Below are 25,736 nucleotides of genomic sequence, written 5' to 3'. Positions count from 1 at the left end.
GAATCAATTTTTTTTCTTATCAATGTTATAATGAAACAATATTGAATGAAACAATATTATTTGAGGACCTGCTGTGTGTGTGTGCATATGTGTGTGTATGTGTGTGTATTTGTATCCATGTATGGATAAATAATGGAATATATTGTTGCTACTATTATTTTGAACAAACTGTTATCTACTAGATCAATTGAGAATAAGAAAAATAAAAGTTTTTGTTTTACCTTCACTTATTCCTTCTCTGATGTTCTTCCTTTCTTTATGTATGTAAGAGATTTTTTTTCCTTCTGCCTTCTTTCAAGATTTTTTCCTTCACCTCTGGTTTTCTGAAATTTGAACATGATATGCTTAGGTGTAGTTTTTCAGGCATTTATTCTGTTTGATATTCTCTGAGCTTCCTGGATTTGTGATTTGGTGCCTGACTTTAATTTAGGGAAATTCTCAGTCATTGTTGTCTCAAATATTGCCTCTCCTCCTGTCTCTCTTTCTGGGGCTCCCATTACACATATGCTCCCTTTTGTAGTTGCCCCTGTCTTAGATATTCTGCTCTGTTCCCACCCAGTCTTTTTTCCCTTTGCTTTTCAGTGTTGGATGTTTCTATTGTCATATCCTCAAGCTCAGAGATTCTTCCCTCACGCATGTCCAGTCTGCTAGTGAGCCCACTAAAGGAAGCCTCCCTTTCTGCTCCTGCCACATCAGACTCTGGTTCTGACACTGCGTTTCTTCAAAGTGTTTTTTCCTTTTGGTATTCTTGTGATTTTTGGTTGAAAGGTGGACGTGACATCCCAGGTAGCAGTGGGAGGTGTTGGGGGGACACCCTGGTCCTTCGATGGGTCTCAGTCTTTGGGTGATTCTGCGCCAGAAGGACGAATGCCATCAATGTTCTCTGTCCCTTCTCCTTGTGTGGGACAGGGTGGCTAGAAGGGGCTGGAGCTGGGCGTTTCCCTTTCCCCAGGTCAGCTGGGCTCTGATAAAACTTCCGCGGGCTCGACTCTGGCTAACTCATTTCTCCCGAGGACAGGCCTTGTTAAGAAGAGCAGAATGTTCTAGCATATTCCAAAACAGTTCCTTTCCCACCCCCTGCCAGGTGGGGCTCCTGGAGATAAAAGTGACAGAAGTGGGGAGGCCCCCAGTGAGTTGTCCACACCAAGCCTCCAGCGGTTCCGCATTCACGGCTCAGGTTTCCCCATCCTGATGCTGGCTCCCACGCCCTTACTGGAGGGCTTCTCCTCCAGTAAGTTGCGATCCTCTGTACCCACCCGTCTGTCTCTCCAGTTTAGGGGGCAAGGGTTGGCCTCACTTCTCTGACAGATCTAAGGAGAGCTGTTGATTTTTTCAGTTTGTTCAGCTTTTTACTTGTTCAAATTGGGTTGTGACTTCCAAGCTCACTACATGCTGGAAGTCCACGATGGGACTTTTAGGGACTCGGCCCGCCCATCCTCTGCCCTGACAGAGCCTGTACTTCATCCTTAGTTTCAAGGGGTTGATCCTTAGTAACCTAAACCGATTGCCAACACCTGTCTTCCAACCCACTACCACAAGCTTTTTTTGGAGGTATTATGGGGAAGGGTGCTGGGTTTCCCACTGCAGGTGAACTGGGATTCAACCTTTTTAATTTTAATTTTAGATGATAAGATGACCTCATTAGGTTGGGCAATCCAGGCTGCTAGAGTTTCATATGCACATGGACTGGAATTATCTTGATTTTGCCACTTTGCATTGTTTATGCTTTCCCTGCGAGGCAACCATGCATTTAGAAATATTGGCCACATGTTCATTAAGTTCCAAAGAGGTGGAATGAGATAAGATTTAAATTCACGTTCTCTTCTTCTTAAGTCCTAACACACAGCAGTACTACAATGGCATAAAATACATTCTACACAGCCACTTCAATGCAGCATAGATGCTTAAAACAGTTTATTCAAATTATCAAATAGCACCCAAACAGCTAAAAAGTGTTCACCGTTACAAAACCCAAGAGAAAACTTCACTGTGACGTGGTGGACAATGTAGGAAACCTGCATGCAGAGGCACGCGCGTTGCGAGGACATTGGCAAGTGATTCTGGATACTCCCCAGCTGGCTGTTCACTCGAGGCTCCCCGCCCGAGCCCAGGAAGTGCGCGCGTCTGCCGGGCCGCCCGGGCGCGCCGGGACAAAGGGGAGGCAGGCGAGCTCCAGACAGAGTCTAGCAGATCCATAAATTCCAGGGATAAAGACAGTATCAATCATCTATTTATGCAAGGAAAAAATGCTTTTTGCAGCAGTTAGGGTGCTGTCTAGGGTTCTCTAGTCAGAACTGGGCGGCGCAGCGGGAGGGAGGCTCAGGGCAGGCGTCCTCGCTGTCGCTGAGGCTTCAGCTCCCTCTGCGGAGAACCGGCACACCCCACGGCTGGGAGCCAGTGGCAGACCAGACTCTCGACTCCGAGGTAAACCGGACACAATGTCCAGCGGCACTCTGTCCAGCTCTGGAGCGCAGATCGACGCAGCCCGAGCGCTTCCCACAGACTGCGAGGGCCCGGAGCGCCTCCGGCCTTCCCGCGGCCCTGCCTCCGCCTGAGACCCGCGGCGCTCGCGGGACGGGCCGTCGCTTGGGTAACCTTGCCCGGTTCCCCCTTCAGAAACCTGTGTTTTCTTATGTGGTAATCCATTGTTTGAAGTCTGACCTTGCAACTGTTTTTGCAGATAACATTCTTCTATCTAAAATGTGTCTGTCTCGGGTCTTTCTCCCGAGGCCCAAAGTTCTGGGAAGAGGGCCCAAGGCGCTGGCCTCCTGGGAACCAGATGCCTGCCCTCAGGGCTCGTCCGCCAGCCTGGCCGGCTGAGTTTCCTGAGACGGTAGAGCTCAGCCCCACCCATCCTGCACGTGTGCGTGTTTGCTTCTGGACTGTGTTTGCTGCTCTGTTTTGTCTTCTAAATTATCAGTTCTGATTTGTGTATAGTTACGTATGTGACCCTCAGTGGGGTTTTTATGATCTGACCATTGGGTGACCACTGCCACGTGGCAACCAACGGGGATTCTGGTTGTTGGTATTTTGTTTGTTTGTTTATTTGGGAATACTGGTATCTCCTGAGGTCCTCAGTTTTGTTTCTGTTGTTTGTACATCAGTATGATCTCAAATCACTCAATAAGAAAAAGTGTTTTTCCTTTTCCTGGAGTGGAGAGCAGTCCTTTGATATCTCTAGCTCAACCAAGTTGGTTTCAAGTTCTGTGTTTTTCTTTTTAAGCTGTGGGTAAAGTTGTTAAAACTGAAACAGTTGGTTCTCTCCCTGTGTGTATAAACAAAAGAAGCATTTCCCTTCTTGCCAAGCACAGAGATTGCCAATCACTTTTACAAATCTGTTTATACTTCCTCTCTCTCTCTCTCTCTTTTTTTTGAGACAGAGTCTCACTGTGTTGCTCAAGCTAGAGTGCTGTGGCATCAGCCTCACTCACAGCAACCTCAAACTCCTGGGCTTAAGCGATCCTCCTGCCTCAGCCTCCCGAGTAGCTGGGACTACAGGCATGCGCCACCATGCCTGGCTAATTTTTTCTATATATATTAGTTGGCCAATTAATTTCTTTCTATTTTTAGTAGAGACAGGGTCTCGCTCTTGCTCAGGCTGGTTTCAAACTCCTGACCTTGAGAGATCCGTCCGCCTCGGCCTCCCAGAGTGCTAGGATTACTGGCGTGAGCCACCGCGACTGGCCTGCCCCTCCCTCTCTCTCTCTTTCCGAGTCTCCGTCTCATACCTGTGATTCTCCTGGCTTTGTCCTTTTTCAGCATTGGCTTCATGCTTGGGCCAGTGTCGTGATGGCTGCAGCACGTCTGGACACGAAGACCAAGTGCCACGGCATCCAGAGGCGCTCCTTCTGTGTGTCTTTGTTAGAAACAAGGAAACCTCTCACAGGAACACCGTCGGATTCTCATTCACGTTTCATGCTAGAATTGAGTCACGTATCTTCCTCCCTGCACAGGGCCCTGACAAGGAAAATGAGATTTTCATATCTGGCTAAAATGAATCATTTTGGCTGAAAAGGAATATTGGGGAATTAACCACAATGACCCTCATCGCTCCTGCAACGAGGAGAGAACCAGAGTGCCATTGGACTCTCATCCGTAACACACGATGCTAGGAGCACCCTAGTATGTAAAACATGATGCATGCAAAGATTCAGAAAGCACACACTGTGTATCCTTCCTGAAGAACAGTTGCTTGAGAAGTAGCCACTAGAACATGAAAAGTTAACTAGAATAAAATTAAAAAGCAGGCAAGCCAGAGATTTGTTGAGAACATGGGGAATGTGGGATGCTGAACAATGCCCCCACCAAAGATGTCCATGTCCCTGGAACCCTTGACTATGTAACCTTACAAGACAAAGCGACTAACGTGATTAATTTAAGGATCTTGAGATGCAAAGATCATTCTGGATTATTCGGTGGGCCCAAAGAAGAAGTCAAGAGGGCAAAGTCTGAAAGAGCCATGGCGACAGAGCCGAGGCTGGAGCGATGTACTCTGAGGTGGAGGAAGAGGTGGGAGCCAAGGCCCGCACGCACCTTCTAGAAGCGGGGAAGCACGGGAGAGGCTCTCCCCCAGCCTCCCGCAGGGACGCAGCCCCGCTGACACCTGATTTTAGCCTCACAAAACCCATTTTGGACTCAGATCTCTGTAAGATAGTAAATTTGCATTGTCTTAAGCCACTAAATTTAGGCTAATTTGTTATAGCAGCAAGCTATAAAGCACTTATCACAAATGACCAAAATCGATTCAAAAAGAGGTTCAAAAAAGCCAACTTCAGATGAAATAAAAACCTTTCTCTTCTTATTTTTAAACAAAATACACCTCCCCAAAATGCATCAGATGGTCTTGTAGGTGTTTCCAGACCTTTGAGAACAGATCATTCTTATGGTATCTGAACAGTTAGAGTGCAAAAATAGAAAGTTTCACAGCTGATTCTACAAGGTTATATATGACCTTCATAACTTAAGCTGGACAAAGCCAGTAAGTCCATGCACAAATGACTCTTATCTATGAGCATAAATATAGAAATGCTAAATAAAATATTAGCAATAAATCCACTAATATATATCAATTAGACACTATGAGCAAGGGAAATTTATTCCAGGAATCAGTGATTGTTAAACATTTGGAAGTCTGTGATGAACTTAAATTAATATCCTAAAAGAGAAGAAAAATGTGATCATGTCAATTAATACTTTTTTAAAAAATCTGATAAAATTCAACTTTAATACATGTTTTTTGTTTGTTTGTTTTTGAGACAGAGTCTCACTCTGTTGCCTGGGCTAGAGTGCTGTGGTGTCAGCCTAGCTCACAGCAACCTCAAACTCCTGGGTTCAAGCTATCCTTCTGCCTCAGCCTCCCGAGTAGCTGGGACTATAGGCATGTGGCACCATGCCCAGCTAATTTTTTCTATATATTTTTAGTTGGCCGATTAATTTCTTTCTATTTTTAGTAGAGCCAGGGTCTCGCTCTTGTTCAGGCTGGTTTCGAACTCCTGACCTCGAGCAGTCCGCCCACCTTGGCCTCCCAGAGTGCTAGGATTACAGGCGTGAGTCACCGCACCCGGCCCTAATACATGTTTTGGAAAATATCTCTTGGCATGTTAAGAGCCACATGTGAACATAATAGTGACTATTTATCAGGCATCATCAGCAAAGTCAATAAATTCCTCATCTAGGGGACGGGGCACTGATTGGACTAGGCACATGATTGAACCAGAAGACTCAGGATTTTAATAAGATTCATTCTTTCTGAATAAATCTGCAGGTATAATGCAATGAAAGGGCAAAATCTCAACACATTCCAAGTCAAACAGGATTTTTCACAACCATTTCTGAAGTGATCCTTTTCTCCATCCATCCCAATGACCCTCAACACACGTGACATTCTCATGAAAGGCAAGACTTACCAGAGGGTCTATTTTTTGCTGCCTAATGTTTCCTTGATCTAGTTGTCTGGTCTTGTGCTAACAGCACATTGTTTTAAAATCTATTTATCAACCAATAGAGCTACTTCCTCCCTTTTTACTTTCCTTTTTCAGAGTTTTTTTTTTTTTTCATATCCTTCTTGTTTACACTCTCAAATGCTTTTGGAATCATTTTACCACATGTTAAAAGAATTGGAAATACAACCTGATATATTAACTGGAAAATACTGGCCAAGTTCAAGAATGCATGTGATCCTAACTAATGCAAGTCTTTCTAAAATTCAAAAATAAATGTCACATCTATTTCATATTAAAATTATTCCTAGGCATAATTTGGGGATCTGCCTGTGCTGTGGCCTCACCACACTTAGCTTCGATTCTTTTAATCCCAATGAAATGAAGATATGACAACAACAAAACAGAAACAGTTCAAACAGCTTCATGCACCTTATTCCCTGTCCAGTGGAACCCCGAGGATGACACTAAAAGCTGTAAGCATTGCTCTCACCCTGAGCAAGGAAAAACTTCAAAGTGTTGCAAAAATCCCACATGCCATGTTGGTTTCAGCTGCTGTGGAGAGTTGAACTTTCTAGCTATTTGCTTCAGCAATTGGGGGAAGTTCTCTGATTGTATTTAAAAAACAACTTTCAGGGCGTGGTGGCTCACACCTGTAATCCTAGCACTCTGGGAGGCCAAGGTTGGCGGATTGCTTGAGGTCAGGAGTTCGAAACCAGCCTGAGCAAGAGTGAGACCCTGTCTCTACTAAAAATAGAAAGAAATTAATTGGCCAACTAATATATATAGAAAAAATTAGCCAGGCATGGTGGTGCATGCCTGCAGTCCCAGCTACTCAGGAGGCTGAGGCAGCAGGATTGCTTGAGCCTAGGAGTTTGAGGTTGCTGTGAGCTAGGCTGATGCCACGGCACTCACTCTAGCCTGAGCAACAAAGCGAGACTCTGTCTCAAAAAAACCAAAAAACAAAAACAAAAAAACAACTTTCAGGCCTCAGAATTGATATTGATTACTAACCAAAGACCAGGCTTCATTCAGATTTCCCGGGTTCTTACCTTAGGCCCGTATTGTGTGTGTGTGGTCCCAGGTTGGTATCCAAGACACCACCTTGCATTTCATCCTCATGCTTCTTTAGGTTCCTTTTGGTGTGACAATTTTTCAGAATGTACTTTTGTTTTTGATGACCTAGACCATTTGAGAAATACTGGTCAGTTGTTTTGAAGGATGATCCTCAACAGATTTTTCTGATGCTTTTCTCATGATTAGACTGGAGCTGTAGGAAGAAGACCACAGGCATAATGTGCCATTGTCACCACATCATATCAAGGGTACTGTACTCTGTTGAGTAGTGTCCACCAAAATTCATGTCTACCTGGAACCTCAGAATGTGACCTTACTATGGAAATAGGGTCTTTGTGGACGTAATGGGGCTAAGATGAGGTCATACAGACGAGGGTGGCCTCTGCTCCAACAACTAGTGTCCTTATATGAAGAAACAACAGAGATGCAGAGGCAGACACACAGGAAAACACCCTGTAATGACAGGCAGAGACTGTAGCCAGGCTGCCACAGACCAGGAATGCCCAGGGTTTTGTAGGCGACCACCAGGAGCCAGCAGAGAGGCATGGAACAGATTCTCTCGCTGAGCCCCCCCGGAGGGAGCCCACCCTGCCAACTGCTGGATGCCAGCCTTCTGGCCTCTAGAACGGTGAGAGAAAAATTTCTGTTGTTTTAAGCCATCAGGTTGGTAATTTGTTATGGCAGATTTGTGCTGTAACTCGCTGCTGCCGCCCTAGGAAACAAAGGCAGGTACATACTACCAGCGTGATGCCCCAGTGTTCACGCTCACCTCGATCACCTGGCTATGCCAGTTTTGTCAGGTTCTCTGCGTAAGGTTACTATTTCCCCACTTTCCATACTGTACTCTTAGGAAGGAGATCACTGTGTACAACCCGCCTTTAGGGAGTGAGAAGCTACGCTTCACATCACAAGGAGTTTTTATTTGTTGCTATTGTGAAAGAAACTTCTTCTTTTAATATTTCCATACACATTATTACCCATATAAAGGACTTATATGACTGGTTGAAAAACTTGTATGTAGCAACTTTACTAAACTCCTCTATTAATTCTATTAGCTATTTTCCTATTTGATTTCTTTGGATTGCCTGGAATTATAAGTAATACTTTTGCCTTTTCTTTCTGCATACTTATACATTGCTTTTCTGTTTCATGTCCTATTACATTGGTCAGGACTTCCAGAAGACTATTCAAGAACAGCAGTGATGGGAGATCTAGTGTGAATCCTAGGATTTTTGTCTGTTGAGACTCTCAGTTCTTTGGGGCACCTTCTCCTCTACCCCATGCGTGCAGTTCTGGTGTGATGATTTCCATTCATAGGTGGCACCCACCCCTCTGGCACAGAGCTGAGTGTCTGGTCCAGGTCCAGGCAAACAGAAGACCCTGTCTTCCTGGCCAGGGTGACTGTTCAGATGTGGGCATGAAACCCAAGCAGGGCCAACCAAGTTTTCTCCCGGGTTTCTGTTTGTTAGTTTGGAGCTAGAAGAGAAGAAGGGAAGGTCTTACTTTCTGGCTTACCAGGTGGGGAAAACAGGAATGAGGGTATGGGAGGCAGGAAGAGAGAGGATGCCTGCAGAGGAGGAATGAAACCAAAGAGAGAATGGCAAAGGGCGGGGAGAGAGATTGGGAGGGGGAGGACACTAATGATCTTGTTTTTAAATCTCTGCATCCAAACTTCCTGGTTAAGTGAGCCAAAAATTTCTGTTTTCCATTTTTCTGTGCTTACGTTGGATCACTTACAACAGCAAGAATTTTGACTGTTACGGAAATCATTCTTGCCCTGGTGACTAACATTGTTAGGCAATGGCTGTGCCAGGCTGAGGGCATGTGGCGCTGCCTCCGATCTCCACCTGTGCAGTCCAGGTCTCCACCGGGATGTAGATACTACGTAGAGGTTACAGTTGAGGAAACCAAGACCCTGGGAGACAAGCAGTGGCCCATGTTCTTCCAGGTAGAACGTGGCAGGCATCCCTTGGACCCACGCTCGCCTGACGCTCTGGCTCTCTCACATCAGGCTGAGCACAGACATCCGAGAAGACCATCAACATCAGCTGTGCCACTCAGAAAAGGTGAGCGTGTCGCTCTGTCCCTGCTGCGCTCCCAGCGGCGCTCGTCCGGGTCCAGGCTGCAGGTGCCGCATGGCTGCGCCTTTTCTGAGCGCCGATTCCAGCAGGGAAGCAATAGTTACCTGAACTGCAAAACACTGGGAACTTGGTTTCTTTGAAAACTAGCTGGAAAGTCCGGGAGCTCAGGTATCTAAATAATCCTGAGGCGTGGAGGAGGAAGGTGAGTGATCTGTCTAGCCAGAGATGTCGCTAATGGAACTACTGGTGGAGGAAAAGGAGTTTGCAGAGCCCAAAACAGTGTGCTGAGCCAACCTGCGCGGCGACGACCACCGAAGCGCCCAACCTGAAGACCCTGCTGGCCGCCAACCGGGTTGCGGCTCCAGGACTCTAGGCCCTTCCATGCCACACCCTTCAGAACCTGAAGCCCCCAAGAAAGGCGCAGAGCCGGGTGAGCCCGGCGTCCGAGGACCGGCCCCGAGCGCTTTCCGCTAGTTTCAGAGCTTTTTCAGACTTTGCCTTCCCCGCGTACGCGTCCGCCCTCTGCGAGACCCGCGGGCGCCCGCAGCGGTGCCGAGGTGCAGGGGCGCGCCCAAGGTCGCAGACTGGCTGGCGGCGCGCTCGGCCCGGCCGCCACGCGGGGCGGGTCGGGGAGGGCGGCCCGGGGCGGGGACTGCAGTGCGGGCTGCCCTGAGCCGTCCCAGCCGCGGCCGCGGAGCCTCCCCGCTGCAGCGCGCCAGGCACATGGAGGCGCCCCTGGAGCCCGCGCCCGGGCCCCGAGGCCCAGAGGCCAGCCCCGAGCGCCGCGGGCCGCGCTGCCTGCCGCTGTCCGACTTCCTCGGGGAGCTGCGGGCGCTCTTGGTGCTGGCGGGCCCCGCGGTGAGTAAGATGGCCTGAGTCGGAGGCCGGTCCCGGTGGCCGGTGGCCCGGTGACCGGTGCCCCAGCGCGTGGCTTGGTGCAGGTGGGGAAGGGACAGGGCGAGCTGGCCAGGGCAGCGGGCGGGCGCCGAGGAGCGCCGTGCCCAGAGCCGGGCGGGCGGCCCGCTCCTTCGCGAGCGCTCGGCTGCGCGGACCCGCCGGGCGCAGCTGGCACCGCAGGCGTCGCGTGCACGCGCCCGGGCGCGCGGCGGCAAGGCGAGGCGGGGGGCTCCCGCCTCCCGCATTCGGAGCTCTGGGGACCAGGGACCTGCGTCTAACGGGGCTCGATCCAGGCTGCAGGTGCGCCCGGTGCGCCTCTCCGGCTGCTTACAGCGAAGGAGCAAAAGTTACCCGAGCTTCAAAGCACTGGGGACTTGGTTTCTTTGAGAACTAACTGTCAAGTCCGGGACTCAGGCATCTAAACAAACCTGAGGCGGAGGAGGGAGGTGTATTGTCTCTCTTGGATTTAGATCTCCAAATCTGTTTCTCCAGAAGCCAGAGCCAGCTTGTACCCGAGGAAGCCAAAGGCATCCGCACCACACTCCCCTTCCCGCCAATTATTTTTTTTTTTTAAGAAAAAGAGCTTTAAAAATGTGGTTCTTTCGAGAGTTGAGGTGTTCTCATCTGTGGGATTTTTTTCTTTTTTGTTTTTATTCGTTCGGTTAGGGCTCTTTCCGCTTTGTCTCTTAAAAGTAATGTGGGTTTAAAAAACCACAAAAATAGAATCCGATGCATGTTTTCAAGCGGTTTGGGTGGTTTTCAAGCCAAGGGGGCAGGAGAGCCACTTCCTAGGACAAGAAGCAACCTGTGCGTGTTCAGGCGTGAATGAGCTCTGGCCGTGGGGCAGGCGTTCTGCACCTGGCCGGGCCAAGGTGGGCAGCCGTGTGCCCTGCAGTGATGGTGCCTTGTTTGCGGGACACTGCGATGCCCACTGTGCCGTGCAGCGCAGCGGGAATAATGCCGGGGACAAAGCCATGGAATGAAGATCCGCTCTGGCGAAGGGGTTTGTGACGCTCTCTCACAGCCGGAAGGAACTCATGGTTGGGAACCCCAAGACCTGGGGTTCAGTTCCCGGCTCTGATTGCCCAAGGTATGTTAGGAAACAGCTGTGTGAATTAGAGCAGTCTCTTAACCTCTTCTAGCCTCTGTTTATCCATCCATGAAACGAGGACAGCAGTCCGTGTTTGGCCCACATGCCCTCACAGAGTTGCTGTAGGAAAGGGCTTTGTAAGGCTGCTCCTGCTTTGCGGGGGTGGAAACACAAAAACAAAACACAGGCAGCTTTCTGAGGTCCAGCCCCTCCCAGCTCCCTGACCTGGTGATGCAGAGACCCCCAGGCCTCCTGGGCGTGGGGCGCCCGTGCCCGCTCTGTGTGCTCACCTGTGCACCCCATGGATGGGCCTGTGACTGCTGCAGATGCGCTGCATGTCCACTGCAGAAAAACTGGAGAGCCAAGACCAACAAAAGAAACAAACTCTGAAATCTCAACACTGAGGAGTAATCTGGGAAATTTCCTTCCAGTCCTTTGTCTGTGTGACCCTTGACTGCTTTGCAAAATTGTGGAGGTAGAATTCTGGCCCCTGCTTCGTCACTTGGGAACTGTGTGGAGTCCCTCTTGGTCTCTCTCCCATCTCCCATCTGCTGTGAGCTTTCCGCTTCCCCGGGGCAGCAGGTAGTTCTCCATGTCCAATCGCAGGCTGCTCCTTAAATTTAACAGGATGCCCTGTCTGGCCTTCCTCTCTGTGAACTTCTCTCTGTCCCCTCTCCCTTTCAGACTCTCAAGCTAACCAGAACCTTTTAGGGGTGATTCTCTCCCTCTGGGCTTGAAATGAGGCCTTTGTGGAGAGAACAATCCCTACCTCAAAGGAGGTGAGGGGGGCTCTCCATTTTACCCTGTGGAAAGTCAAGAAAACCAGTATTTGGTGGTGGGGGGTGTGGGGGCTGCAAATACCTAGCCTCATGCCTTCCAACCAGCTTTCTCTTTGTCATTAACATCTGGCCACCTGGCTAAGTCAGCAGGCTGAAGTCCTGAAAAATAACAACCCCAAAGATGGATTCCCACTTCTAGGGGGCATGGGTTGTGCGTGGCATTGTCAGGGATGTAACAGAGGCTAGGCTTCAATTCAGGGAGCTTGTTTCCATCTGTGCAGGGGAGAAACACCTGGGAAAGAGCTCCAGCACCTTCTAGGGCTGCAAAGAATAGACCAGGGAGGACCAGCAGCATAGGGGAGTGGGGAGGTGTCTGGAGAGACTGGCTTGACCCAGGACACACAAAGAAAAACATGCAGACTGACCATTTAAATTGTATCCTAGGCCAGGCATGGTGGTTCATGCCTGTCATCCTAGCACTCTGGGAGGCGGAGTTGGGAGGACTGCAAGAGCGAGACCCTGTCTTTACTAAAAATAGAAAAAATTAGCCATGTTGGTGGCATGTGCCTGCAGTCCTAGCTACTCAGGAGGCTGAGGCAGGAGGATTGCTTGAGCCCAGGAGTTTGAGATTGCTGTGAGGTAGGCTGACGCCACGGCACTCTAGCCCAGGTGACAGAGCAAGACTCCATCTCTAAATAAATAGTGTCCTGCAGGCAGTGGGGAAAAGACTTATCAGAGTGGCTAGTGACATCAGATTCAGCAGGAAGCTTGGTAGAAGCCAGAAATAACCGAGGCCTAAGGTGAGGAAGACCAAGTGGAAGACAGCTCCCCTGGACGTGAGGAAGTGTCCCTGGATGGTGGCAGCTGGACAGAGGAAGCCTGGCTGGGATCCAACACTTCCCTCCCTGTCTTCTCCCCATCTCCTCTCCCAACCCATCCTCACCAAGGCCTTTGGTTTAGTGCCCTAAATACTCCCAGCGGGATCCGCTTCTCAGCATCTCCACCCTCGTGGGCCATGCTGCCCCAACTGCTCCACGCAGAGCTTTTCACCCCCTGCTCAAAACCCTTTCCTTGGTCCTCTAAGCCCCCTGTGGCCTGCCTTGCCTGAGTTTGTGCCACTATTGCCTGACCTGTGCCCTGCACCCAGCTGCCTCTCAGTGCCTCCTGCCACACTCCTTCCCTCTACCCAGAATGCTCTCCTGTCAGATAAGCCACCTTTACCTGCCTATGCATCCTTGACCTAGTCATCATTTGGGTTTCAGCTCAACTTTGTTTCCTCCAGAAACCTTCTCTGACTCCTCTGCTGCAAGCTCATGCTCATCACACGTCATGAGCTCTGTTATTTGTTGCATCGTGAACATCTTTCACTACTGTATGGCCGCTCCCTGACTTACGGGGTTCCCCCAGCTGGAAATAGCACTAAATGCCTCTAAAGGATAAGGTGGCTGAGATTGTGGATTGCGAAAGTCCTACCCCACAGTGATGGCCACTGCTGGCCTGCCACCTTCATGACAGGCAATTATCTTTCGTTCCATCTCTAGAGTAATTGCCTTCTTCTCGCCAGAAGCAGGAAACACAGATGGCATTCAGTAGACACAGTGGGATGTGAAAACACAAAGTCCAGAAAACCCTGGCCATGCAGTGTACCGTGGAGCGTCAGGCATTTAGCCTGGTGACCTCAGGTCGACTGGGAGCCACGGCGGCTCGCTGCCACCGCCCAGCACCGCAGAGAGTCTGAGACTGCAAATTGCTAGGCTGGGAAGAGATCCAAAATCCAAAATTCAAAGTTCAATGGTTTCTATTGAACACATCTTGCTTTTGCACCATCATAAGTCGGGGATCGTCTGTACTGTGGGTTCCATGGAGTAGGAATGGAGCGATGGTCTTTGGCCAACTCACCCTGTACCCCAAGTGCTGGGTGTACTTTATACTCAGAAGGTATTGCCCTCACTGAACATCTGAGCTGACAGTCAGGTAACTGGGCTGCTTGCTACACCTCCCAGCCTGTGCTTCCTCACATACAGAAGAAGAGACTGTCCCAGACGCCCTCTCTGGTTCCTTCTGGGGGGTAGCTCCCAGGCATCCATGCAAGCGGGCAAGAGGGGCCCTTCTGGAGGCATCCGGCCCTAGAGAGCACCTGCCCAAGCTGCCAGGCGGTGAGTCTCTGCCTTGCTACCAAGCTTGTTATTGTTGCCTGGCCAAAACCTGAGCAGGGTCCCTGTGGCAAGAAGGGACGGAAGCACAGTCTAGCAATTTCTATCATCCTTCTGGCTCTGTCCAAGCTACTGCCAGTTCAGTCTGTTGTTCAGACAGCAGCCGCTGAAACGCCTAGGGGAAAAAAGCTTTGTCCAGCATTGTCTAATTCCTTGAGTGCAGCAATGTGCTCTGTGGCAGCACAATCCCAGAGGGTCTGGAGCATTCTCAAGGTGTGGTCCTCGACCACCTGCATCTCGCCTGGGAGTACATGGGCAGGGTGCATTCCCTGGCCCTGTGGATCTCTTGAGATGGGCCGGGCACAGGCATTTTGAACAGCCTCTCCCATGTGACCCTTATGTACATGAACTACAGTCTGTGGCCAAGAGTTCAAACCCAAAGGGCTTGAAACGAGATCTGAGAAGTGAGCAAATCTGAACTCTGGGGCCGTGAGACCAGGGCTCCGCGTGGCCGGCGGCACTCAGCTGCCCGGCTCTGGCAATCTGCACACTGGGTTATTGCCATAACCCCGGTGAAGCCCAGCAGCCCTCACGAAGAGACTCTTTTTGCTGGCACTGACGCAGAAGGTGAATCTCACATGGATTAGTTTAACTCAGATTGACCTCCTGGCCTTTTGTATCAGAGACATCCAACCATTCCCACCCTCGGCCTGGGCGCTCGCCCTAAGAAAATGCCTGTCTCCCGCCCAAGTGAAAAAGATGTTTAGGGCGGTACATCCGTGATAGTGAAATATGGGAAAATCTCCAAAGGCCTGACGCCAGGGGAGACTGGACACGTCTTCACACGAAGCTGTGCGGAATGGCCTCTGTGTGGCCTGCAGGGAGACAGGCGGCGCGTGGGGACACGGCGTCGCACGGGGAAGCAGAAAGATTCGGTGAGCGTGGCCACTTGCGACGGCTGACCCGCACAAAGGCTTAAAGGACGGCGGTCGGGAAAGATGTGCAAGTGTGGCAGAGCTCACAAGCAAAAAGGGCTCCGTGGCCGTTAACGGCCCTGAACGCACAGCTCAAGGACACCAAGCTCCAATCCACACTCAGCCCTGTGGTGGTGAGAGGCGCTTGGATCCTGGTTGGGGACTGACACAAGAAAGACGGGTCCCCTACAGAACACCACCCCCAGGGCTAGGGTCAGGCTTTTTGGGTTTTGAAGGTCTGGGCCCATCACAGGGGCTGAAAACTGGCCCTCCCCAGATGTGGATGCTGGGGAGGGAAAGAGGAGGGTCCCCGGGGCCGCGGGGGCAAGGGGCCTGAGGGTCCTGACGTGGCACTCCGGGCAGGCCGTGGCACTGCCTGACGGCCGCGCGGGGCCTGGCGGAGGTGAGCTCTGGAAGCCGCGCCACGGGCCGAGGAAGAGGGCCCTCGCTGAGCTCAGGCAGAGGCGCCCAGTTCCCTTGAAGGGCTGTGAGAGGTGGCAGCGGGGCTGGACCAGTGGCAAGCGTCACAGGTCACCATCCCCAGGGGTCCGCTTTAGGAAGGGGCCTCGCAGGGGCACTGTGGGTGGCGGCGGCAGCAGCAGCAAATCCTTAGGCACCTGTTCTCTCCTCCTAGGAGCAGGCGGTCAGATGAGCCCCTCTTGGCATGAGCCTCGGAGGGGCGCAGGGCTTCCCCGGGAGAGACTGGACTGCCTGGTCTGGCGGGTGGGAGGCAGGACGTGGCTTTAAATTGGCCTCAAGAAGCGAGCTCATTGCCCAGTTGTGCTGCAGAAACACAGTGGAGCGGTTCCTAGCAGTGGCTGGAATTTGGAGGAAGAGTAGCTCAGTGTTACAGAAGCTGAAGTTGCTCTCGTATCTGACGCTGCATAGGGTTGAAGCACAAAAGGTGCTCCACAGACCCCTGGTGTCACCTGGAGATTTCCAATCCCGCTGGCCTTCCAGTGGGATGAGCACGTTTCTCCCTGGGCGCCTCCTGCCTGCTGCGGGATTTCCTGCCGGCTGCAGCAAGTTCTCACTGTCGAAGGCTGCATTCTCCCCAGTCCTCACCAGGAATCTCACATAACAAGACAGTTATCCCAAAAGGCAGCCTCTGCAGATTTCAGAGGAAATTTAACATGATCTATGGCATGAGAAATTGCAGTGAAAAAAATAAACAAAACACATTGGGAAGTTCTCAAAAACATGATTCTGACCCAATGGTTGCAAAAAAAAAATTAATATTTCAGGAAGTTACCCCTCCCCCCCAACCCCCCCGTCCTGAAATTGTGCATTTGCCTGTGAAAGGTGGCGGGGGCTCACCGATACTGGGTTTCTTTGTTTCCACTGGAGCTGAACGGGGTGGAATCGGCCCTGGGGCTGGGCACTGCACCCTCACCACAGTGAGGTGAGTGGGCACTCACCTCCCTTCTCCCTGTCTTCGCAGTTCCTGGCCCAGCTGATGTTGTTCTTGATCAGTTTCATAAGCTCCGTGTTCTGCGGCCACCTGGGCAAGCTGGAACTGGACGCTGTCACCCTTGCAATTGCCGTGCGTATGGGACCTTCTAATGCTAATCCACACCCTGCTGCTGTGACAGACACTAAACACAGCGACCTGCCTCCACACAGACTCACCCTCTTACAGTTCCGGGGGGCAGGAGTCCGCAGTGGGTTTCACTGGGCTGAAATCAAGGTGCCAGTGGGGTTGCAACCTTAATTCTCCTTTGCCATGTCACCTTGCAGATCCCTAAGTTCTGGGGCTCAGGATGAAGACATCTTTGAGGGGACATTATCCTGTCTGCCTCATCATCTAGTTTCTAATCCATGAGTCCTAGTTCCCACTCTTGCTCCACATCTGGGAGAAGGGAATTGTAGAAGGAGAGTCGAGTCTGACTTCATGAGGAGAAACTCAGTCCCCGTGCCCACCCCCTCCAGTGTCTGTCTTCCAGAAAGTCCTAATCTAGAAATGGAACTGGAAGGCAAAGTCTAGATAGATCCTAGTATCCAAACCTAACATCGGTGGGAGCCCAAATCCTCTCTGTATTGTAGATGTAAACCCCCAAACCAGAGACACGCCATTAATCTCTGCCAGGGATTTTCAATTGGCCACGTAAGACCAAAGGATTTTGGTTTGGGCAGTTAGGTTATTTCTAGAAAAATGGATTCAGCGACTCTCAGTAGGGTGTGTGTTCCTGCTCCCGCAGCCTCCCCTCCACTCCCCAACTACGCTGGTGGAAACACACTTTAAGCTGGCCCAGCTGCTCTGAGCAGGGGCCCAGGCAGTTTAGGAGTTGATCGGATTGACTTGTGAATGCCTGGGGAGGAGCTTTGCAGGCCGTCAACACAGGTAGAGAATGTAACTTCCTTTCCTCCTTTAATCCTGTGTAGCCTCACCCTTGGGTTTGTTTCCAGGTTATTAACATCACGGGCATTTCAGTGGGATTTGGCTTATCCTCTGCGTGCGACACCCTCATCTCCCAGGTAAATGGGAGTGGTTGCACTCTCACAGTGACCCTGGATGGCTCTCAAGTGTAGATGGGAGAGCCCCCCTGGCAAGAGGGAGAGTCATGTGCACAGGCGAGGAGATCCACGCCAGGAGCACCTGCAGCAGCTGTCAGTCATCGGTGCTCCTGGCCTGCTGTGAACTAGAGTTTATCTGCATGACTGCCTGGCACTATACTTTGACCAAATAGGGGCATTTCTATCACACACTGCATGTTTGAGTTAGGTATAGTCCTGTGGTTCTCAAACTTGAGAATTGCCAGGAGGGCTTGTTAACACACAGGTTGCTGGGCCCCAGCCAATCTCATGCCAGTAAATATTCAACAGCCAGGTGGGAGAGCAGGGGTGGGAGGGAAACATCTGACTTGTGGTGTTTGCCAATTCCAGTGGTGTAAGTGTTCCCTGTGGTTAATTTAAAGCTACCACAGAGATGTCACTGACCACGGAGCCGTGCACAGTTTGGCTTCAGTAAGCCGGTAGGAGCTGGCTCTGGCACACCGCTGGCCCTGCCCCCAGGATCTGCTTCAGTAGGTCTGGAGCAAGTCTCAAGAATTTGCATTTTAACAAGTTTCCAGGTTATGCAACCCTGACTGCACATTAGAATCACACGGGGAACTTTTAAAAATTATTGATATCTGAGTCCTGCCTTGGACCAATTAAATCCAGAATATCTTTAGCAGGACTCTAGCATCAGAGTTTTGAAAATGTTCCCCAGCTGATTCTAATGGCTGCCACGTTTGAGAATCCCTAATCTTTCTCACTGATGTGCCTTCCTACCTAAAGACTGGCAAAGTCTTTGCTGGGCATGACCAAAGGCTTTGGGGGGACAGCGAGGGTGCCACCTCTTGCTAACGGCTGTGTTTGGCTGTGTGCACCCCAGACATTCGGGAGCCGGAACCTGAAGCACGTGGGGGTCGTCCTACAGAGGGGCGCGCTCGTGCTGCTGCTCTGCTGCTTCCCCTGCTGGGCACTCTTCCTCAACACCCAGCACATCCTGCTGCTCTTCAGGCAGGACCCCGATGTGTCCAGGTGAGGTGGGACCTGTCATGGTGGGACTGGTGTCCATCCAGCCGAGGAAAGACCGTCCTTCCAGGTTCGACCTCTGGGAGTTACAAAGGCCGGGGGCTGTGCACCAGCCCGGGCGTAAGCTCTCCTTGGTGGATATCCCCCAGGTCTTAGTACTTTCCATGCCTGGCACCTGAGCTAGATCCCTCTTCTTGGGGGTGACTCCTAGGGTTAAGAGTTTTGAGTGCAATTAGATTTGGAAACATTCTCCATGTGGGATGGTAGTTTGTGGTTTGGTTCATAGCTTAGTTATTCTTGACCTTGGTTGATAATAAAACCACTTGGGTGCTTTTCAAACCCACCCATCCCCCTGCCCCCCCCATTCTGTTTTAATTGGTCCAGGGCGAGACCTGGACATCGGCTTTCAAAACATCCCAGATGATTCTAACGTGCTTCTTAGTGTGCGACCTACTGGTTAAATTGATTAAGACCTTTAAAAAGTCCTTGTCCGAAACCAATGGCTCTGAACCCAGAGGACATTTGCCAATATCTGAAGACATTTCTGGTCGTCGCAGCTGGTAGTGAGGGGTTGCTCCTGGTAGAAGCCAGGAAGGCTGTGGAACATGCCCGGGACAGCTCCCACAGCAGGGAGCTATCCGCCATCCTGCTGAGGTTGCAAACCCTGCCCTAGACCTAAAGACTTAAAAGCAGCAAGAAAGGTTACCTGGGGTATAAGATGACAAGCTCTACGAGTAAATTTTTACATTTGCTCCAGCAGTTTAAGCCCATTAATTTAGAAAGAGCTGGGAATGCAAAAGGCAGCTTTAGTTGTTTTACTCTGCCTCCTTTTGCTTGGAACAGAGGCCTCTATCGCTGCTTCTGTCCTTTCCTTCTGCAGGCTCACGCAGACCTACGTCACCGTCTTCATTCCAGCCCTTCCTGTGAGTGCTCAGAGTCCAGCGCCTCCCTGCTTGCGGTCTGGTGCCACGTTCGATGAGTCCCACCTGTGGTGGCTGATTTTAATCGTGCCCATTAAGGACACCACAGATGTTTGTCTCAAAGAAACCCCAGGGGGGAGGCGACTCAAGAGGGCCACTGTCCTGAACTCTGTAAGCTGAAGGGAACTCTAGGATCATCGCTGGAGCAGACTGCAGACTTTTTGTTTTGTATAGGGACAAAGTCTTACCCAGCCCCGGCCCCTGAGGGCATCACGTGGAGCCTTTCACCTACTTTTTATCTGAGTGTGATCACACAGAACCTCAAGAGCGTGTTAATGTGTGACACAGCAGCGAGGTCAAGGCCCCTGAAGACAGGGTGCTCAGCTGGGCTGCAGGAGCCTGCTCCGGCCCACACCTGGCCCTGCGGACTGGGCGGCTTAAACGACAGAGACTTGTTTCTCACAGTCTGGGAGCTCAAGTCCAAGGCCAAGGAGCCAGCAGGGCTGGTGTCCCCTGCAGCTTCTTTCCTTGGCTCGTGGATAGTCCCTTTTGCCGCCTCTCCACACGCTGTCCCCAGCACGTGCCACGGCCCTGGTGCCTCTCTCTTCTCACAAGGACATCAGTCCTCTTGGATCAGGGCCCACCCTGACGGCCTCATTTTAGCTTAATCACCTCTTTAAAGACCAGTGACTCCAAATACAGTCACGGTAGGGTCAGAACTTCGACATATGAATTTAGGGGACACAATTTGGACACATAATGGTAGCTATTTGCCCTAATAATTGGCACTGTGCTCTTTACTTCATCCTGAAACATTTTCAATGTGATATTCTTTAATTATTTCACCAAATAGGACTATAGCCCAGTCTACATGGAGGTGCCCGCCTTTCCTCCTTTCTGTGCCAGTGGGCCCGGGAGAGTCCATGCCATGTACCCAGGGAGACTGGGGCTGCTGGATCATCTGCACCCATAAAAGAGATGCACAAACACCCTGGCCATAGACCCCGGTCCCTGCCCCCATGCTGAGGTGACAGCGTCCAGGGCTCCGCGTGGGAGCAGAGGGCAGCCGAGTCTCGGTTACGGCTCCAGCCGGCCGCGGCCCTGTGTCCTCACTGTCGTGTGGCAAGGCTGCGCGTTGACGCTTCTCTCTCGTTCTCTCGTAGGCGACCTTTCTTTACACGTTGCAAGTTAAATATTTGCTCAACCAGGTAATGCCAACTGCCCTTTGCTCAGGGGGCTAACGGGAGTTTGCGCCTTTCTGGGAGGGGGGCCCTGAAGATCCCCCAGGAAGGACCAGGGAGACCTGGAGGATGGAGGAAGACAGTTTTTGGTGTTGTGCACATAGAACTTTGCTGTTGAGAGGTTTGTTACGTGATAGCGACATTATTCTTGGCTCTGGAGAATTCACACCCAGTTCCCACTTGGAAATGTCATCACTGGCAGGGCAGCGTCGCAGCTGCAGTGTGCTTTGGCTCTGCGTCTGAGCCCGCGCCCTGGGGAGAAGGTGCATGCCTGTCCACCCCCTGGACAGAACCGAGGGCCGGAGCGGCCCGCCTGGCTCCAGTGAGCAGCCTCCGCTGGGTTCTGTCTGAAAGGCCCCATCTTCCTCAGCGGGACGTGAAAGCTCCAATAGTAACGACACCAGACATCAGCCAGAGCACTTCACACGAGATGAACAGTGCCGGCGAAAGCCTGCGAGGTCGCTGGGCTCGGTGGGTGTGGCTTTATGAAGCCAGCGTAGGTGGGGCTGTCGGCTTCCTTCCAGGTGAATTCAGGCAAATGGGGTGCCAGGAAATGGATTGAGCCACACAGCCAGGCTTTCTAGGCATATGTACCAGGAAGGGATGAGGAAGGGGAGAAAGAAGAAAGTTTCCCATCTATTTAGTGTTCTTTTTTTTTAAGACAGACTCTTAAAAAAAAGACAGAGTCTTGCTCTGTCACCTGGGCTAGAGCGCAGTGATGTCATCATAGTTCAGAGCAACCTCAAACTGCTGGGCTCAGGCGATCCTCTTGCCTCATCCTCCCAAGTAACTGGGACTACAGGCATGTGCCGCAATGCCCAGCTAATTTTTCTATTTTTAGTAGAGATGGGGTCTCGCTCTTGCTCAGGCTGGTCTCAAACTCCTGAGCTCAAGTGATCCTCCCACCTTGGCATCCCAGAGTGCTAGGATTACAGGTGTGAGCCACCATGCCTGTCCTCTTCAGTGTTCTTAAAATTAAAATAATACCCTATTAACAAAACAATAATGTTTTGAATCTTTATCAGTGTTAGAATTATGTACTTGAAATAGCTGTAGGCTAGAGAAGGAAAGCAGCATATCGGACCCGTCTCTGGGCTGTCTGTTTCAACCTAGAGCCTTGTTTGAAGCAGGTTAGTGGCCTTAGCACACTGCAGGGTCTTCTCCCTGACTCAGTCTCCCTACAGCTGTGGTGGCCCTAACTCAGGCTCTGACTTAACTAGTGAGGATGGTGGATGTGAAACTCTTGTCTCCAACACCCCGAGGCACGACTCCTCAAGCCACAGCTGAGAGGGCTCGGGAGGTTTGAACTGGGTTATAGAAGACACGTGGGCTCCCAGACAGGGGCAGAGGAGCCTGCTCTGAGGGTGGGGCGTGTGGAGTGTGGTGAGCCACTGCAGTGGTGGGGGACGCAGGGGATGGAGGCCCCGAGAGGTGGGCTGGCCTGCGGTCAGTACATGGAGGGCCTTGCATTCTCTGCTGGGGATTTTAGTTTTGGAAACACACTAACTGGCAGGGGAGAGATGAGAGCCATGGACATGGTCCGGACTGATGATGATGAAGGTCCATGGTGAAGGAAGAATGAGCAGAACGAAATGCTGCAGGTCGGGGGAGGAATGTTCCGCCCTTAATGGAAAGGCCCTGCCTTGGGCCCTTCCCTAGGGAGACAGCCGCCCCGTGGAGACGCAGCCGGGTTTGCAGAGGATGTGGGGGGGTGCTGAGCCCTGGCGACGCCCAGGCTTCCGTGTAGGGGGAGGGGGGTGGCTGTCTCCTCGCGTGTCCTGTCTCCTCTCTGTCCCTGTCACGGCCACATTCACCTCTCTGACATCCGGCCATTCTGTCCAGCTGCCTTTGAGACACGCGTGCACGTCCCAGGCAAGACCCCTCCGCATGCCCTGCTCCTCCGGAGTCCTGTGTCCCATCACCAGGAGTGGCCTTGGGCCTCCTCTCCCCGGTCACCTGTTGCACCCTTCACGCCGTCTTCCCGTCCCTCCTGTGTGACGGGGGTCACCTGGTCCTGTGGCTCCCCCAGCCACAGCCTGAATTTCTTTCTTTCTTTCTTTCTTTCTTTCTTTCTTTCTTTCTTTCTTTCTTTCTTTCTTTCTTTCTTTCTTTCTTTCTTTCTTTCTTTCTTTCTTTCTTTCTTTCTTCCTTCCTTCCTTCCTTCCTTCCTTCCTTCCTTCCTTCCTTCCTTCCTTCCTTCCTTCCTTCCTTTCTTTCTCTCCCCTCCCCTCCCCTCCCCTCCCCTCCCCTCCCCTCCCCTCCCCTCCCCTCCCCTCCCCTCCCCTTCCCTCCTCTCCTCTCCTCTCTTTTCTTTTTTTGAGACAGAGTCTCACTCTGTTGCCCAGGCTACAGTGAGTGCTGTGGCGTCAGCCCAGCTCACAGCAACCTCAATCTCCTGGGCTCAAGTGATCCTCCTGCCTCAGCCTCCCCAGTAGCTGGGACTACAGGCATGCACCACCATGCCCAGCTAATTTTTTCTATATATTTTTAGTCGGCCAATTAATTTCTTTCTATTTTTAGTAGAGACGGGATCTCACTCTTGCTACGGCTGGTTTTGAATTCCTGACCTTGATCAATCCTCCTGCCTTGGCCTCCCAGAATGCTAGGATTATAGGCGTGAGCCACCACGCCTGAATTGATTTCTTTTCATTTGTCCTCTGTCATTTTGGAGGATCTTCCTGAAACATAAATCTGATCACAAACTTCCCCAGTAAAAACTAACCCAGGTCTCCTGATAAATAAACAGCCACAACTCTCATCCAGGCCCCACCAGCCCAAGACCACCAGAGACAAACCTGCAGTCCCGCTGGGTTTATTGGCCCTGCATCAAGAGAGACCAGAGTGGGTGTCTCAGCAGGCAGAGGGAGAAGAGTTATTCCAAGAGTCTGAGGAAGGGTGGGCATCTGGTGAAACTGAACGAGGTCGTGTTGGCAGGCGCGGAGCAGGGCTGGAGCAAAGGGCCAGTGTCAGGTCTGGACTGTAGCGTGGGTGCAGGTCCTCTTCCCTTGGAACTGCGAGGCTGAGATGGGCGCGGCAGGGGGACAGACGCGCAGTGCCACGCCCAGAAACTCAGGTGAGCTGCACCTGGCTGCTCTTCTGTGTTACGGTGACATCAGCCTCCAGCCAAGAGTGAGATGTTTTCTTTTTACTGATATGATTTCAAACAGGAAAGTTTCTTATAGTCCATGATTTCAGGGAAAAAAATTTCCCAGTGAGCAAGAAAGCAGTAGTCATTCCAAAAGGAGACATAGTGACACTTTACAGGACAGCGTGACCATGGGGGAACAGTGGCTCCTCGTGCCTTTGCGGCTCACTGTCTGTGTCTGTTATTCTGCCCCGATGTGTGGCAGGAGAGATTTTTACTGCCTTGGTCTAACATAATTTCTCATGCCCTAAGTCTGAATCTGAGATACCAAGTAGTCTGGACATTTTTCAGACCCTGTCCTTATGAGAGTCAGATATGATGGAGTTCATTCCATCCTCTAGAAAGAAGCTCTAGCTTCCCAAGATTTTTATAGGTTGGTTTTCTGAATTTCAATTTTGGTCGAGAAAGTATTGTCATTTTCTCCCATCGTCTGGCGTTAAAAATGGCTTCTTGAACCCTTTTAGTCTCCGCCAGTCCTTGCACTGTTGACACGAGCCCTTCCTCTGCACCCTCTCTGCTGTCTTCTCACCCCTGCTGTGTCTGGCTGTGGCCAGAACTCTGCGCTCCACACCTCGGAGAGAAGAGGAGGGGACGGGCGGGATGCGGGAGCGGCGAGGACGGGCTTCCCCAGCGGGGCCCCTTCCAGGCCTGTGACGCCGGATGTGTGTGCGGGTGGCAGAAGGGCAGTCCTGGTCTGCCCATCGCAAGCATGGCGTGCCACGTCCTTGTTCCAGGGAATCGTGCTGCCCCAGATTGTGACCGGAGTTGCGGCCAACCTCGTCAATGCCCTCGCCAACTATGTGTTTCTCCATCAACTGCACCTTGGGGTGACGTAAGTCCGACCTGCTCTTGGGACGGGGGCAGGCACGGCTTGCATGCGGCCTGTCCAGCGGGAGAAGAGTGAGTGGGCCCTTCAGCTGGTTCCTGCACCGCCCTGGAGAGCGCTGTCAGGGACGGAGGGGACGCTGCTCCGGGAGGACGAAGACCTCAGGGCCTGCTGAGGATGGCGCAGCAAGGGACGGACTATTGCTGCCCTCGCTGCTGAGTGAGGCAGGGGAGGATGGAGGACAGGGAGCGCCCCTCACTGGGACCGTTCTTTCCAGAGGCTCTGCACTGGCAAATGTGATCTCCCAGTTCACCCTGGCTCTACTGCTCTTCCTCTACATCCTTGGGAAAAAGCTGCATCAAGCCACGTGGGGAGGTAAAGCCTGCCTTGCGTCTTCTACTTGGATGTGGGTTTTGTTTCGGGTTGAGCTGTGGCCCAGTGACCAAATCTACTGGAAACGTGTGTGTCCCGCCTGCAGGGTGGTCCCTTGAGTGCCTGCGGGACTGGGCCTCCTTCCTTCACCTGGCCATCCCCAGCATGCTCATGCTGTGCATCGAGTGGTGGGCCTACGAGGTCGGCAGCTTCCTGAGCGGTCAGTATGAGGACAGATGACAGCGACTGGTGGGGACATGGGGCTCTAACCCAAAGCAAGGTGTCAGCTGTCTTTCTTCCCCAGGTATCCTCGGCATGGTGGAGCTGGGAGCTCAGTCCATCGTGTATGAACTGGCAACCATTGTGTACATGGTGAGCGTCGGAGGGCCAGTGGTGTGGAGACGCTGGCTGTTTCCCTTGCTGGGCGTTTGAAAGAGCCCTACACAGCGAGCACCGCAGTCATACCTTAAGTGATCGTTGTGACATGATGGCTGAAAGTCAAATCTCATCCTCAAGCCTGGGAGGGGCTTCTGGTTCAGTTGGGTCTCCCCTGTGAACTGCAGGGGTGCTGGGCAGAAACTTCAAATGACCTGCTGGTTCTCTGTCTCCTAACGGCTCAGGTCTGAGAGGTTCGATTTTCTTTCCGCACTTTTAGAATCTTCTTCAGTTGTCACAACCCAAAGGCCTTGGGGAACAGGTGGGTGGCATCAAGGAGAGATGAGA

The 25,736-nt window shown here is 51.7% G+C and overlaps 2 protein-coding genes across 3 annotated transcripts in view; both read left to right on the top strand.

Annotated features, from left to right (window-relative positions):
- Positions 1–9,682: 9,682 nt before the first annotated feature.
- The window catches only part of LOC105861987 (multidrug and toxin extrusion protein 1-like), a 30,031-nt gene continuing 13,977 nt past the window's right edge, over positions 9,683–25,736 (top strand). The window contains exons 1-10 of one of the 2 annotated variants that reach the window (XM_012747936.3): positions 9,683–9,955; positions 16,432–16,533; positions 17,397–17,465; positions 18,367–18,515; positions 19,390–19,432; positions 20,593–20,637; positions 24,550–24,647; positions 24,919–25,016; positions 25,120–25,233; positions 25,318–25,385. In XM_012747936.3, coding sequence (XP_012603390.1) covers positions 9,821–9,955; positions 16,432–16,533; positions 17,397–17,465; positions 18,367–18,515; positions 19,390–19,432; positions 20,593–20,637; positions 24,550–24,647; positions 24,919–25,016; positions 25,120–25,233; positions 25,318–25,385 — 921 coding nt within the window. In that variant the 5' untranslated portion in view covers positions 9,683–9,820. The remainder of the gene's footprint in view (positions 9,956–16,431; positions 16,534–17,396; positions 17,466–18,366; positions 18,516–19,389; positions 19,433–20,592; positions 20,638–24,549; positions 24,648–24,918; positions 25,017–25,119; positions 25,234–25,317; positions 25,386–25,736) is intronic. The other variant, XM_075994039.1, reaches the window with a different exon arrangement.
- Positions 14,227–25,736, top strand: part of LOC105862011 (aldehyde dehydrogenase, dimeric NADP-preferring) — a 200,407-nt gene continuing 188,897 nt past the window's right edge. Inside the window, exon 1 of the mRNA XM_012747991.3 lies at positions 14,227–14,332. Within this exon, the coding sequence (XP_012603445.2) occupies positions 14,242–14,332 (91 nt within the window). The 5' untranslated portion in view covers positions 14,227–14,241. The remainder of the gene's footprint in view (positions 14,333–25,736) is intronic.

Source organism: Microcebus murinus, chromosome 18 (genome assembly GCF_040939455.1).
Source record: "Microcebus murinus isolate Inina chromosome 18, M.murinus_Inina_mat1.0, whole genome shotgun sequence".
Lineage (NCBI taxonomy): Eukaryota > Metazoa > Chordata > Mammalia > Primates > Cheirogaleidae > Microcebus > Microcebus murinus.
The sequence above is the reverse complement of the archived record's forward strand: the minus strand, read 5'-3'. Positions and strand labels throughout refer to the sequence as shown.